The sequence below is a fragment of the Onychomys torridus genome, chromosome 1 (assembly GCF_903995425.1).
Source record: "Onychomys torridus chromosome 1, mOncTor1.1, whole genome shotgun sequence".
Classification (NCBI taxonomy): Eukaryota; Metazoa; Chordata; class Mammalia; order Rodentia; family Cricetidae; genus Onychomys; species Onychomys torridus.
Genome location: NC_050443.1, coordinates 141,600,906 through 141,616,717, shown reverse-complemented (window position 1 = coordinate 141,616,717; position 15,812 = coordinate 141,600,906). Strand labels below are relative to the sequence as shown.

Here is a 15,812-nt window from a genome sequence, read left to right as displayed (position 1 = left end):
AGTAATTTTTCTCCATTAAAACTGTGTACTTGGGGGGCTGGAGAGATGGCTCAGCAATTAAGAGCACTGGCTACTCTTCCAGAGGACAAGGGTTCAATTCCCAGCACCCATATGGCAGCTCACACCTGTCTATAACTCCAGTTCCAGGAGATCTGACACCTTTACACCAATGCTCATAAAATAAAGTTAAATAAATTTAAAAAAAAACAAACAAACTGTGCACTTGGCACAGTTCAGCATTCTGACCTTTCTACATCTATTTCCTACTGACATACTCTGTCCACACTATTGTCACTGAAAAGCATTTGTTATAACAAAAGGAATATGTGCTGTATAGGATGAACATGGTACTTTATGTTACCTTATGGTAACTGCAGCACTTGTGAGGTAGAAGCAGAAAAATGAGTAGTCTAACACTAGCCCTGGCTACATAGTAAGTTTGAAGTGAGCCTGGACTATATGAAACCCTATCTCCAGGGTAGCACTTTCTTTTTCCCCCCTTTTGGTTTATAATTACAACATTGCCTCCTTCCCTTTCCTCCATCTAAACTCCTATATATCCGCCCCACTCTCCTTCAGATTCATGGCCTCTCTTTTTCATCAGTTGTTACTGCATGTGTACGTATACATATACATATTTCCAAATGTAACCTATTGAGTCCATATAGTGTTACTATGTATGTTTTGGGGGCTGACTATTTGGCATTGGAGAACCAGTTTGTGTGCTCTTCTCTTGGAGAGGGCCACCTCTTCTGCTTCCAACTTTACTCAATTACCTGTAGTTTTGGTGTAGAGCTGAGGCCTCGTGGACTTTAACTTAACGTTGGGAGTTCATGTTGGTGAGTTCCCAATGTTAGTAGGAGACATACAGCAGAGTGGGTAGGGGTTCTTACAGGCAAACATGAATATGAATTGTGATAGTCTCTAACTAAATCTGTGAGCTTGAATGGTTTTTTAGTTTTTTAAAAAATAATTTTCCCTTCCTTTTTTGAAATACCCTTTTATTTTTATTTTGTTTATAGAGTTTTAATGGCATTAGAAAATATATAAGAAAAATAACTAAGCTAGCAAAATAGAACTGGATCTGATAAAATTTCAGTTATATAATAACACAGATATGGGAGTAAACAAAAGGTTGATTGTGGTAATCATTATGTGGTGAGGCTCTGGGCAATTGGTTATTATCTTTTCCTTTTTTAAATATAAGTTTGATTTTCAATCTAAAACTATTACTACCATTAGGATGCTTTTTATTGTATAATTTCCCTTGTATTTTAACATTTTTTTCAATCTTCTATTTATTCTCCATGTCTTTCACATCATGTATCTCAACCCATTCATTCCCCGTCCCTTTGCATCTACCCTCTACCATTGCAACCTCCTCCCCAAAATAATATAAAATAAAATTTAAGAGAAAAAGAAACAGAAAAATCTTGTTAAGGAAGCTGCAGTGTGACACAGTGAGTCACACAGCAAACCCCTCCATCCATATATCTCTTTATTCAAGTGTTCGTTGCAAAGAGCCGTGGTCTGGTTTGAGGCCTCTGATTCCTGCTACACCATTGATACTGGGCCCTCACTGGAACTGCTTTTGGTTATCCTGTTGTTGCCCTGTATTGTGGAGATTCTGTAGCTTTGGGTCTGCAGGATTGGCCCCTTCACATGCTCCAGCAGATCATAAATGGAGTGGAATTTGGGGTGGGCCAACTCATAACCCTGGTTCTGGGCCTAGGTAGTTGCAGGGTTAGTAAGCCTGCAAGCTCTCCACTGTCTTCACCATCTGGGTGAGCTCTCCATTGTTCAATGGCTCTCCCACACCTACACCTTTAGGGCCAGCTCTACTAAGTTGCCTAGTCGAGGTGTAGGGGCCACTCTCCCAAGTATTGCAGCTAGGGACAGGCAGTGGGGTTTAGGGAGCAGTATTCCTCTCCTCCATATGAGAAGTGGACCAGATCTCCCATGCTCACATTCTCAGGGGTGGTTAACCTATTGACTAGGGTCAGCTCTACTGTGCTGCCCAGGTGAGGTGCAAGGTCCACTTTCTCAAGTGCTACAGCTGATAAGGGGGAGAGCCCCAACATATGACAGATGGGGCAGGTGTGGCATGGCCAGCTATCCCACTCCGACACCCACAGGGCTAGCTCATCCATGCCTCTGCCAGCAAGGTCAGCTCTACTATACTGCCCAGGCAAGGAGCAGGGCCCACTTTCCTGAGTGCTGCCGCCAGTAAGGGAGAGGGTCAGTAGGCAGTGAGGGGTGAGGAGTAAGGTGGAGGACATCCCTTCCCCTCCCACACCATTACAGGACAGACGAGTAATGGGGACAGCTCTTCCATACTCACAGCTTTGGGGCTGGCTCACCCACACCTCTGCCAACAGGGTTAATTCTATTGTGCTACCCAGGTGAGGTGCAGGGCCTGCTCTCCCGAATGTTACAGCTGGTAATTTTATCTTTCTTCATATATGTATTTAAGGGTTGGTCTATGTGCACATGGAGCCCAGAGTGTCCCTAGAGCTGGAGTTACAGGCAGTTGTGAGCCATCTCTCCAGCCTCTTTTTTAGCCTATTACTGTCTAGTGTTGTGGGAAAATAAAAGATACAATGTCTGTGATTAGGACTACGTGACTATAATCCCCTTGCTTGAAAAGCAGAAGGATCAGGACTTCAAGGCCAGTCTTGGCAACATAGCCAGTTTGAAGCCAGCCTGGTCTACATGAGACCTTACTTTAGTAGCCCCACCTCCCTAAAATGGAAAAAGAAAAAAGAAAAGAAAAAGCAGGGAAAGGAAAGAGAAGTTAGATGAGAAGCACCTATGCAAGAGCCTGACACAAGCACTCAGTGGATACTGCCTGTTCCTGTTGTGATGTTAGTTCTGTGGGTCTTTCTCCATACTCACCTTGCAGTGCTGAATACAGATTGTAATGTGGCATCTCATAGATCTTGCTAATTATTTGGTGGGAAAATTAATTTCCATAAACAAATGATAAATAGATAAAACATACTTGAAAAGTGATCAAAAGTAATTTAAAAGTTTACATTTGAATGTTGTGTTTTCTCATGTGAAGTCTATATATGATAATATTTCATTGAAATTAAACATTCAGAAAAGGATAAACTTTAGAGTTCTTATATACTAGAGAAATACTGGCTCTGATATACTTTAAAGTTTAATTTAAAATTTTATCTTCATAATAAAAGGCTAATGTACCTTTAAATTCAAAAGGTCATGATTCAGATCATAATCAGAATTTAGCAATTTATTGGATGTGTGATTGTTTATACAACAAGCCTCTGATTTAGTAATAATATTTTGAAATATTTATTGTTTTTTTTTTAACAGCAACAGTTCATTGAATTGGATGATAATAGACAGAGATTGTTACAGAAATGCAAGGAACTTATGAAGAGAGCTAGGCAAGTATGCAACCTGAGTGCAGACCAAGCCGTTCCCCAAGAATTTCAGACAGTAAGTATAAAAATATATAATGCTGCAGTTGCCATAACACAATATTTTTAAGTTTAAGATATCCTACTCTAGGCATAGTAACAGGACATGAAAAACATGAAGTGTTATTTAAAAATACACTTTTCCCCATTCTTACACTGATTATCATATACATAAAGTAACTTTGCTCAACTTACTCCCTCTCAGATTTAGTCACCAGTCTGTGCTTAGTATTAAAATTCTTAAAATATGGAAATTTTCTTAAAATTACAGCATAGCATTCATTTTTACTACTAAAGTAGATCTTTCCTTCTTGACCATATTTCAGAGGTATAGTTGGCGGTGTGAACTATCCATGGAAAATACTTATTTGTACTTGACAAACAGTCAGCAGGAGTAATATTTAGAAAAACAAAGACAAAAAACAAGGTGTTTTCCTAGAAGTCCTGGTGTTTATTTAGGGCTCATCAGATAGTGAATCTTCAGGACTAATACTTTCTTTCCGTTATATGCTGATAGGTCAGAGTCCAGCTAAGCAGTGCCACCTTTTAGTTCACACTCCACCATTTATTCCGTCCCCTGTGTTCCTAGGCTTTATCTGACATTGAAGCCTTTTCTGTGTACCTACTCAAACTACAAATGTATTTTTAAATAGTATTTATGTACTTTTTAAAATCTTAAATGTATCAACTTTCATAGATGATGAGATGTCCACTAAGCATAGAAAAAGACTACTATAGCTTGTAGTTGTCAGATTTTGGAAGGTTTTGTTTTATACTGTCAGACACAGACAACGATCATGGATTTGATTGTACCAAACATGGGTACAGAGCAAGAATCCAACAGAAACTTAAAAACTAATTGAGAAGTTTGTTTTTAAAGATTATCATAGAACTTTATTATAGAATTATTATAGACATACTATAAATATAGAACACATCTAAAATATGTTTTGTTTTAGTAAAATTGGTGTGATATCTGTTACTGTAAGTTATAGTTTTTATGTGCTGGGCATGGTGGCAGTTGCCTGTAACCCCAGCACTTGGGAGGTGGAGGCAGGAGGATCCCAAGTTTAGGGTCTACTTGGGCTACATATAGAACTACTCTTGGCTCAGCTGTGCCTCCCTACAAGTTATACTGTCTTAAAAGAATGAAATTCGAAGAGAATATATTTGTTAAAATATATTGATTGGCTGCTATGACCAAATATTAAGTAAGACAAACATGCTTCTGAAACTTGAACTCTGGTCTAGAGGATAGGAAAAAACAACATCAGAAAAGTAGATAAGGTTAGGTGGCCAGAGAGACTGAGGGAAAGTAAAGGCAGTGGATAAAGTAGCAAGGATAGGCTGGCTGGTGCTTACGGATGGTTCCTTGGAGATGATGCTGTTTGAGATAAGTGCTGGAAGAAGAGAAGGAATCAGTCAAGTGGGGGTGTGAAGCAAAGTATCCCAAGCAGAGAAAACAGATCATACAAAGCCACTGAGGTGCAAATGTATTTGGTATGTGTTAGAACAGAAGGAATCTTAGTGGGATTAAAAATTACATTCCTCAACTGGGTGTGGTAGCACACACCTTTAATCCCAGCACTGGAGAGACAGAAGCAGGTGATCTATAAATTCAAGGACAGCCTGGTCTACAAAGGAAGTTCCAGGGCTGCTATACAGAGAAACTCTGTCTCAGAAAAACCAAAAAGAAAGAAAGAAAAAAAAATAATAATAATAATTACATTCCAGTCCTGCAGTGATGGCACACGCCTTTAATCCTAAAATTTGGGAGGTAGAGGCAGGCAGATCTCTTGAGTTTGAGTACACCCAGGGATACACAGAAGAGACTTTGAAAAAAACAAAAACAAGCCCGGTGGTGGTGGTACACGCCTGTAATCCCAGCACTTGGGAGGCAGAGGCAGGTGGATCTCTGTGAGCTCCAGGCCAGCCTGGTCTACAGAGCTAGTCCAGGACAGGCTCCAAAGCTACAGAGAGACCCTGTCTTGAAGCCCGCTCCCTCCCTTCTAGGCCAGCCTGGTAAACCAAGCGAAATCCAGGAAAGGCGCAAAGCTACACAGAGAAACCCTGTCTCGAAGGAAGAAAAAAAGAAAAGAAAAGAAAAAGAAAAAGAACACCCCCCCCAAAAAAAAAACCAAGAAATTACATTCCAAGCAGAGAGGAAGGCACAAGCCAGATTAGTATGGCCTTATAAAGTATACAAGAGAATTTGGACATTTTTTTTCTCCGTTTAGTTTTAGTGTTAGAGATTAGGCAAGTACTCTACCACTAATCTATATCCCCAGCCCTGGTCTCCGTTCTCATTGAGATAGAACCCACCGGAGGATTTTTAAACACAAGAATGGCATTATTAAGTTCAGTTTATAGGTGAATACTTTTTAGCTGCTCTATAAAGAATAGATCTATAAGAAAGGAAACAAGAAAACCACTTTGAGCATTGTTATTTTGACCAAGGAAAGGAGTAAGGTAGAAGCACAGAGGGACAGAGGATATGAGAGAGGTAAGAAAGAACTCCTAAATGTTTTCCTGGACAAACTGTGAAGCTCTTTACTGATGAGAAGTTGATTTGCTTACCATGGGGGCGGGGGGGAGTGGGGGAGGTAGAATTTAAATTTCACTATCATAAATTTAGTATGCCTGTTAAGAGTCTGGTGAAGATGCCACCAAGTAAGTGTTGGAACCTAAGTTCATACCTCAACAGAAAAGTCAAAGGTGTAGCACATGTACATAACATACCTGGAGGCTTTTGGAGAGACTGGACTGTGTTCTAAAAGGTTAAAAAAAGATACAAAGTAAAGCTACCCAATTAATTCTAGAACTTATCAGAATCTTTTTTAGGGCTTCAGATTCATTGCATACCTTTTACTATAAGGGCTCTGCAGGTTGTGCTAGGCAAAACAGTGTACTGCATGCCTCTCCTTTAGGCAAGTGTCTATCCTAATGAGTCTCTGTGGCACAGATTCAGAAGATAGTCTTGATGAAATTCTGTCTCAGTGATTGATCTAAGGATGCTTTTGTAGGTCTTCATAAGTACAGTATAAAGTTCTAACTTCTTGCTCTCTTTCAATGCCCCACATATTCTGGACCCATTCTACCAATTCAGCAAGTACCCACCATTCCAAATGGACACAGCTCCTCACCCCCCATGGTATGCAGTACTCATTCTTTTTTCCAAATCGTTTCCTCCTTTTTGCATTGCTTTTCCCTAGCCATTGCTTTGAGACCCAGAGATCAATTATAGGCCTTTGAATTCTTTTAATTTTCATGTAGCATGAACTGACACTTCATTATTTTAAATTCCAAAGCCTATATAATATGTACTGCTTATTTTAGACTCAACATCAATACATTGCCTTAAGGTACTATCCAACATGTATACATTTTGTTTTCTTTTAAAGTGTAAGCTTTTTAAAGGCAAAATACCCTGTTTAAGATTCCTTTGTATTGCTGTGTGCTAGCATGCTATTAATCAGAGAGTAGATATGTAGCAAATTACTTTCTTTAAACTATACAAATAAAAATTTTCACTATTCCATTTTTAATGATAGACTTCTTTTTTTCCTTTAGGCTTTTCAAGATCTTCCAAACACATTGGATGAAATTGATGCATTATTAACTGAAGAAAGATCAAGAGCTTCCTGCTTCACAGGACTGAATCCTACAGTATGCCTCTTTCTGTTTCCATCCTCAGTGCACACATGCACATTTGCACGCGTGCGCGCGCACACACACACACACACACACATATACACACACACACACACACACACACACACACAGCTCTCTCCAGTACTTGCCTCCCACACTGTACTGGAGCTCTGGGTAATAATAAGCTAGACAGCAGGAACAATGCCTTAAATGCCAGATTCTGAATCTATTAGAATTTTAAATAGAGTCTTCCTAAGGAACACAGTGTTCTGTGCCTTTTCTTTATAAAAAGAATAGTTGAGTTGACTTGAAATACAGCAGTGTGTTTTTTTTTTCAAGGATTAAAAAGTAGCACTTTGAGTGCGCAATAGCATAAATTAATTGCATATAAACAATGCAATGCAATTGACATTTTAGCTAATAGCTTAATTGATGCAAATTTTTATATAATTTTATCCTTTGATAGGTTTTTCTTAAAGAACTTTTTTTTTCTACCAGGTGGTTGAGGAATACACAAAAAGAGAGATAGAAATACAGCAACTAACTGAAGAACTAAAGGGGAAGAAAGTTGAACTAGATGAATACAGGGAAAACATTTCACAGGTAATTTTTATCCTTTTTCTTATATGTTTACCATTAATGGGATGAGCGTATGAATTATATGAAATAAATCTTATGCTCCTAAGAAAAAAGTTATTTTCATGACCAGATTGACTCTGTTATAAAATTTGTTTTATGTCAGAATGGATAGTACTGCTTTCAGTTTATGATTTTGTCTTTTATTTGTAGGTGAAAGAAAGGTGGCTGAACCCCTTAAAGGAGCTAGTGGAAAAAATCAATGAGAAGTTCAGCAACTTTTTTAGTTCCATGCAGTGTGCTGGTGAAGTTGATCTTCATACAGAAAATGAGGTAATTGCATTGGGGATGTATTTTATGACCAGTAGTTTTAATTATATGCAAAGGGTACATGTAAACTTACTTACTTTGCAATTATACATGAAATTTTTGCTTACTGAAAAATTGTGAAAAGGAATTCTGTGGCTGGATTGATATCTCATTCTCTCCAGTGGAAGACTGTCGATCTGTTGATTTCTAACATTAGGTTTGCTTGATTTAGGGGTGGGGATGGTGTTTTGTTAAGTAGCTAATGCCTTTCTCTATTTTTAGCCAGTCTGAATGATGATTATTCAGCTGTGTTGAATGAGTGTGATGCTTTGTAAATCTACTACTGCTCAACTTAAGAGCCATAATCTAATTAGCAAACACAACTGAAATATAGTTTATATCAATGAGGTTGAGTTTGGCTTTTTTTCTTTTGTTTTGCTTTGGGGTGTGTGTGGTAGTGGTGGTGGTGTTTTTTGATGTTTTTGAGTCAGGGTCTCATAGCCTAGGCTGGCCTAGAACTTGTTTGTAGTTGGAGTTTTTCTGCCTGGCCCACAGTCAGGACAAATCTCTCTCACCCGCCAGTCCCACAGTCGCTCAGACCCAACCAAGAAAGCACACAAGAAACTTATATTGCTTACAAACTGTATGGCCATGGCAGGCTTCTTGTTATCTATTTCTTCTATCTTAAATTAACCCATTTCTGTTAGTCTATACTTTGCTACATGGCTTGTGGCTTACCAGTGTCTTTACATGTTGCTTCTCATGGCGGCGGCTGGCAGTGTCTCCTCCCCCAGCCTTCCACTTCCCAGAATTCTCCTCTCTCCTTTTCCCGCCTATACTTCCTGCCTGGCTACTGGCCAATCAGCATTTTATTTACACAGATCAATATCCACAGCACTTGTTATGTAGCCAAAGAAGACATTGAATTCTCCTGAACCTCTTGCCTCTACCTCCCAATTAAGATGATAGGCTTCCACTACCATGCTCAGTTTCCTTGGTTTCTTTTTTATCACAAATTTAGAAGATAATAGGAAATATGGTAATTTCTTGAACTACAACTTTATGTATTGCTATTTTGGATAGAACATTTTCCTTTAAGAAAATTATGTGAAAAGGGGCTGGAGGTGTAGTGAAATGATTGTGTATGCTCAGCTGCATGAGGTCCTGGGTTCATTCCCTGACACTCTAAGCAAGTGAGGAAAGGAAGAAGAAATAACTGTTGTTGTTTTTGTTTTTTTTTTAAATAACTGGGAAGATGGCATGAATGGAAAGGGTATTAATGAAGAAAGGCAGGCCATCTTGTGATCTCAGTGCAAAGGTTTTGCTAGTGCCCTGGGATCATTTTTTGTATTCTCATTTTGTGTGTGTCAAAATGTTTCCAAGGTGAAATTTCTTTTAAATAAAAATCAAGAATATTTTTATATCTTTAAAATTTTGCATTTTAGCAAGTGTAAGTTTTCATTCAGTTACATATATAAATATAAACAGCACCATTTGCTCCTTCGAGGAGTTTTGCTTCACAGCTCCCTCTGCTTCACGTTGAAGCATGAAGTACCTTTTCATGAAGTCCTAGGTGTGCGGTCCCAGTTTCTCCTATAACAGCGTACTACCCAGTCCTTGCCTACCATAACTAAGAAATGTGTGTTCAGTACTTAATTTCTGAGATGCTTCCTTTGTGCTAGGCACTTCTAGTTCATCTTGCTAAATTGCTTATAACTATCCTAGGAAGCAGGAACTTTTCCATCCTACTAAAAAACAGACTGAAACTTACCATTATGTTACTAAAGGTCATGTTGCTATCAAGTGGCAAAGAATCAGACTCTTTATCTAAACCCAGACAGAGTCTTAGCTCTTAGATAAATTTGATTACTGCAAACATCATCCTGCTCAAAGTAACAACAGGATCTTTATCAGTAGCTTGACTGTGTGGGGTATAAATGTGACAGAAATCCCATCCTTCACATCCTCTTGCATGGTACTTTATCTTGTACTGTTTCCTCTCAGCAGTGTGTGTTTTCAATGCCATGCTGGAAAGACTGTCCGAATGCCTTTCAGTGTGTTCTCCTGGACCTTCCCTCTTCTTGACCTTTCCCATTATCTCCTTTCTCTTCTGGCCTCCTGAGTAGTGGGTCCAGAACTGACTTCTTTAACTGGAGCCTGAGTGAGACGGAAGAAGCCAGAATGAGGCAGAAATATGGATGATCAATTATACGAATCAAAAACAACCTCCAGTAAATCCAAGCCTGTGTAGTCAAAAAGGGACATAGTTAATAAATCATTGTGGAAGAAATATGTTTAAAAGTAATCCTTGGGAATTAAAACTATTACAAATTATTACAGTTCTGTCTTTTTTGTTGTTTTGTTTTGTTTTTCGAGACAGGTTTTCTCTGTGTAGTCCTGGCTGTCCCGGAACTAGCTCTGTAGTCCAGGCTGGCCTCTAACTTGATGAGATTTACCTGCCTCTGCCTCCCAAATACTGGAATTAAAGTTCTGTCAGTTGTTTCTTGGGGGTTTGAAGGGAAAAGTGAACAGATTAAAAGTACTATTTGTAAAATTTTAAGGCCTACTTGAATCCTTTGCATTTATGCTCTCTCTGTATTGGGTAGCTGTTTGAGCCATGCCCTGAAATAAATTTCTTTTATCATTAAGCATTTTATTATTAATTTTATCATTGATTCCGTGGATTGTTAGCGATTTAATCGCACTAGTACTTGAAGCGATTTCTAGTTTCTAAAAGGAAGCTCTTGCTTTCTCACATGCGGAACTGGAACGTGGTAGCAGCAGAGTCTAAACTGATGGCGAGGATCTTGGCAGCACTGGCTGTTACAAAGTATCTTCTGCTGTTTGACCGAGTATTGCTGGAAGGAGTGCAGCCAGAACTGTAACCAAAGGTGGCAGCCTGCTTCCAAAAAGGTCTTAAGGAAAACTATTGCCGGCAGCAGCAGTAGCTATGGGGTGAGAATCTCCAGGAGAGATGGAGAGATTCAGGCAGTTAGTGTGAGAGTTGACACAAAGTTCTTCTCCCAGAATATGGAGGTACCACCACACTTAGAAACAACAAGGATTGTTTTTTACTTAGAGGTGGTGACATTCTTAAAAAGAATATGGACTGAAATCACTCTTGAGGTGATGATGTTCCATGAACCTGTCCGTTCCACTGACATTCTGAGCTATTTCATCCATAAATAACTGCCAAGCCTCCTTTATAATTAAATGATGGTATCCAAAGTAAAAAATAAATAAAACACTTTTGTTGCTCTTAGACCTCTGATGTGAATACCTAATACGTACATACAATTTCAAAGATTTAGTATGAAAAATGTAAATTATTCATTGATAACATTTTGTATTGTGGTGTTTGAATATATTGGATTAAATAAAATATACCATTGAAGTTAATTTTACCTATTTTCTTTTTTATATTTTAAAAATGTGACTGTTGAATTGCTTATTTCTTATATGTCTCTCTTGATTAGATACTTATGTAGACCATTTAACTAGTTAACTTTTAGCTAGTGTTCAATGTTTCCCTTTTCAGGTAAATCTGAAGGAGCTAGTGTAGCTAAGAGAAGTAAATAAACCTCAGAGTGGTCTCAGGGTTGGCAAAAGTTATAGAACACCAAATACTCCCCTTTTTATGAAATAAAATTTACGTTTGTGCGAGTGTGCACACATGTAGGCACTTGGGCTATTAAAATTTTTAGGTAGTAATTGCTTAATCTAAGCTCGTTATTTTTATGATTGATATATCTGATATATTTTCAAATAATTGAGTGAAATAATAAGATAAAACAATTATTTCTCAACTTTTTGTGTTTTACAGGAAGACTATGATAAATATGGAATCCGAATTAGAGTAAAATTTCGAAGTAGTACTCAGCTGCATGAATTAACTCCTCATCATCAAAGTGGAGGAGAAAGAAGTGTGTCTACCATGCTGTACTTGATGGCACTTCAGGAGCTTAATAGATGTCCGTTCCGAGTAGTTGATGAAATCAATCAGGTACAAGGATTCTTTTAGGGGAAAAATGCTGCCTTCTCTAATAGATACAGATGTAACAATCATTGTCATTGTGGTTTTAGGGTATGGACCCAATCAATGAACGAAGAGTGTTTGAAATGGTTGTGAACACTGCCTGTAAAGAGAACACATCCCAGTACTTCTTCATCACACCAAAGGTGAGTAATGAGTAAACTCATAGAAGTCTTGTGCTCACCTGTCCCCTTTGGCTCGGTTGTGGAGCAAATTGGAGCCAAGATGTGAATTTGAACAGGAATACCCCCAAAAAAGGAGCTACAAAGATGATAGTAATCTTTGCATTCATAGAAGAGAGATTCCAGTGACATACTTCATCTGAGGGAGTGGTGGAGCAGCTTCATTCTGTTCTAGAACTTCGGTCTCCTTGCTTTGGTTGCTCACTCCCCTTCTGGAAAGGCCTCTCTTTTGCTGAGAGATGATTGGGTATGCAGACCCTGAACTCTAGTCCTCACTGTCATGTCACATGCTGCCCCATCTGTTTCCCACCGCCACTACCCTAGCCCGAAAGAATCCAAAGTACTCAAGGTCATGGTCTGACAAATGAGCTTTATAACAGCATAGTTCTATTCACAGAGAATTCCCATAATCTAGAACTGCTGCAATCAGAAATAGCCTTTTGTTGAATCTAGTGCCGTGGCTAAGTTACCAAGTAAATGTACTCAAAGATGTGTTCATTATTAACCATACTTTCTCTTTTTTCAACTAAATGTTCATAAATATCTCATTGGAAAGCCCACCTAAATGTACATTCTTTTTGTACTTAATCATCTTTTTTGATCAGATCTTTTATGTGAGCTAGACAGATTTGCCCCTATTCTATTTCTTACCAAATTCCTTGGCTTAGAAACCAAACCTCCCTCACATTTCACATTACCAGTCTGTCACAGTATTTAGCCATAGACATTGTTGGAGAAGTGTTTTGTGTGGAAGTGAAAGTAATGTGGTCCTTGTTGATTGGTGAACACAGGATTCCCATGCAACTGGAATATTCTAGGTCAGTTATTAGGCCAGGTATGCTTACTCAGGAAGCTGTTATAGTCTGGCAAGTTGATGTATTTGAACATATGTAAGGCTGGAAAACTGTCTTTTTCAGTATATAGTTTAATTATGTGACAATTTGTTTCAATCCTTACAGCTTCTACAAAATCTTCCTTATTCTGAAAAAATGACAGTATTGTTTGTCTACAATGGCCCTCATATGTTGGAACCAAACCGATGGAACTTAAAGGCTTTTCAAAGGCGGCGGCGAAGGATTACCTTCACTCAACCTTCTCAGTGAAAGAAAAGGGAGGGGACTTCAGAGTTTTAACTGTTTATACGTGTGGCTCAAGTGAATAAAAGTTAGCAGATTTATTGAAAGAGAAAGATTGGTTATTTTTGGAAACCTGCTTTTAAAAACAAATAGGTTTGAAATGGAGACCACAGTGACTCTGGAACATTTTCTAGTGAAAATTAAGTCTTCGGTTTGGTTGAACTTGACTCCCTAGTCCTCTGTGAGCACTGGATTGTATGTAAAGATGTATACTGTCCACAGGTCTGGTGGCTCACATCTAATCCAGCACTTGGGAAGTGGAGGCAGGAAGATCTTGAGTTTGAGGCAAATCTGGACTGCAAAGTGAGATCCAATCCATGTAGGCTATAGAGTGGGGTCGTGTGTCATAAGAAAAAAGCTATTTCCTGTTGCAAATGAGAGGTATGACAGAATGGGGATTTCACTCACAAAGCATTTACTGAGTGTGGCAGCTCTGAGTACTGATTACAAGAGAACTTTGACTTTCAGAGCTTAAAGGAAACTCAGAAATCCCACTTTTCTTCCAGTGTTATAGTTCATTTTTAAAAGGTAATATGAGAATGTCTACTTAATGGATAGTAGTTTGTGGCAGATCTGTTCATTTCTTTGTGTTAAAGGTTACCTTATTTTTGTAGAAAATATGTTTATGGGCCGTTAAAAGTTTTAGGCAACTTTATTGGTATTTCAAAGAATTGGGAAAACGTACACAGGGGCTTCAAAGTGACAGCAGGATTTTGAGAGTCACAAGGTAAAGATGACACAGACTATGGCCCAAACATTGGCAGAATGAAATCAGCTGACAAGGACTCAAAGAACGGCACTATAAAGTACAAGTCTCGTGCTGGGGTTTCTTGTTCAGTTTTGAGTGTTTTGTTTTGTTTTGTTTTTAATTTGAAGTCAAATGTATTTTACATCTTAAATTTCTAAAGGCGTTTTTATAATTACTTTTAGTAAGCTTTTTCTTAAGATTTCATATACGAGTTTTTACAATTTGTATTTGAAATTTCTCAGTAAAGAGTGATGGCAAAGTATTGATTTGTTTAAAATCATAATGTTTTTTGAATTTGTAGGTACTTCCTTACAGTATTGATCAGACCCAGTATTTTAGAAAAATCTCATCTAAATTCTTTTCTTCCAGCTTCAAAAAAGTTAAGCGAGAAACCATTTATTTTTCTTTTGAGTATGCTAATTAACAGTGCCAAACAAATTCTGTTCTTTTAAAATCTAAATCTTGCAAGAAGATAGAAATGTTTGAACAGTAGACTGGACCATATCTCTGCTGGTACTGACAAAGTTATTTTTGACTTGCTAGCCTGAATAAACTAAAGTTCAGGTTTGGTTATTATTGTAATAGCCAGTGAGAGATTTACATTCTTTGGTTCAAAGTAATGGAACATAAGCCTATGTCGTCTCACTTGGACATTTTCTCTTTGAAAAAGTTGTATTTCTTTATAAAACTTGTAAGAGAGTCCTCCCCTCTTAAACTAAGTCTCATACATGTAGTACAAAGATATTTTTAATAACATTTTTACTAGCATGAACAAGTCAAAAAATTTAAAAACTTGGTGGCGTATTAGTGAAGAATATTACTAAACATTTGTGTTGTTGCTTGGTTTTTTGACATAATATCTTCACTAATATGTGCTTGATGTAGTTTGGTTTTATCAGTGTAAGAACTGGATTGAAGGTTAAAAACTGGGAAAAAAAGGTTGAAGGTTAAACATACTTAAAACTCACATCAGCAATTGCATTTCAGTTTACATGTGCCAAAAAATATTCCATATCATGTTTATAAGCATTCAGTGAGCAAAATTAATGTTCTGTTTTATATTGAACTTTGGGCTGGGAAGGATAAATTGTGTATCATTTATCATATTAAAAATAGTCAAACATAATATGTCATATTTTCTGCAACTGTTGATTTTTTTAAATTACATTCAAATTGTAAAAATTCCAAGTAAAAGCTTGATTTGATAAATAAAATATTTAAAACCTGAAGGTTACAGATATTTTGGATGACTGAATCTTTACATTGATTTGTCAAAGGACAGTCTCTGTTGGAAGGTCTCTCGTTTTAAAAAAGGGAGAGGGCTGGTGTTTGGTTTTGTTGTATGTGAATAGTGATTTTTGTCTACGTGTATGTCTGTACACCACATGAGTGCCTGGTTCTTGGTAAGGCCAAAAGAGGGCATCAGATCTCCTGAGGGTGGAGTAGAAGACAGCTGTGAGCTGCTATGTGGGTGTTGGGAATAAATAGAAACTGGATCCTCTGGGAGTGGCCAGTGCTCTTAACCATGATCCATCTCTCCATTCCCAAAGAGAGATTTCTTGCTGCTTTCCAATAGCCTTAAACATAATCCTGTGGCCTGTGAGGGACATCTTTTCATTCTGGTGCCTGTAAATATAAGTGATTAAAACTGTTATAGATACTACTACTTTGTTGGTAATAAATAGGTATTTTCCCATATTTTTCTATAGGTTACTTAAGATGGGAGTTTTT

The 15,812-nt window shown here is 37.9% G+C and overlaps 1 protein-coding gene and 1 pseudogene across 3 annotated transcripts in view; both read left to right on the top strand.

Annotated features, from left to right (window-relative positions):
* Smc5 (structural maintenance of chromosomes 5) overlaps nt 1-15,302 on the top strand; it is a 73,073-nt gene extending 57,771 nt beyond the window's left edge. Inside the window, exons 18-25 of one of the 3 annotated variants that reach the window (XM_036207916.1) lie at nt 3,340-3,465; nt 6,553-6,597; nt 7,017-7,112; nt 7,596-7,700; nt 7,887-8,006; nt 11,806-11,985; nt 12,066-12,161; nt 13,157-15,302. In XM_036207916.1, the coding sequence (XP_036063809.1) occupies nt 3,340-3,465; nt 6,553-6,597; nt 7,017-7,112; nt 7,596-7,700; nt 7,887-8,006; nt 11,806-11,985; nt 12,066-12,161; nt 13,157-13,300 (912 nt within the window). In that variant the 3' untranslated portion in view covers nt 13,301-15,302. Of the gene's footprint in view, nt 1-3,339; nt 3,466-6,526; nt 6,602-7,016; nt 7,113-7,595; nt 7,701-7,886; nt 8,007-11,805; nt 11,986-12,065; nt 12,162-13,156 lie in introns of all 3 variants that reach the window. The other 2 variants (XM_036207906.1, XM_036207926.1) reach the window with 2 other exon arrangements.
* LOC118587591 lies at nt 10,739-11,236 on the top strand (annotated as a pseudogene).
* Nucleotides 15,303-15,812: the final 510 nt, after the last annotated feature.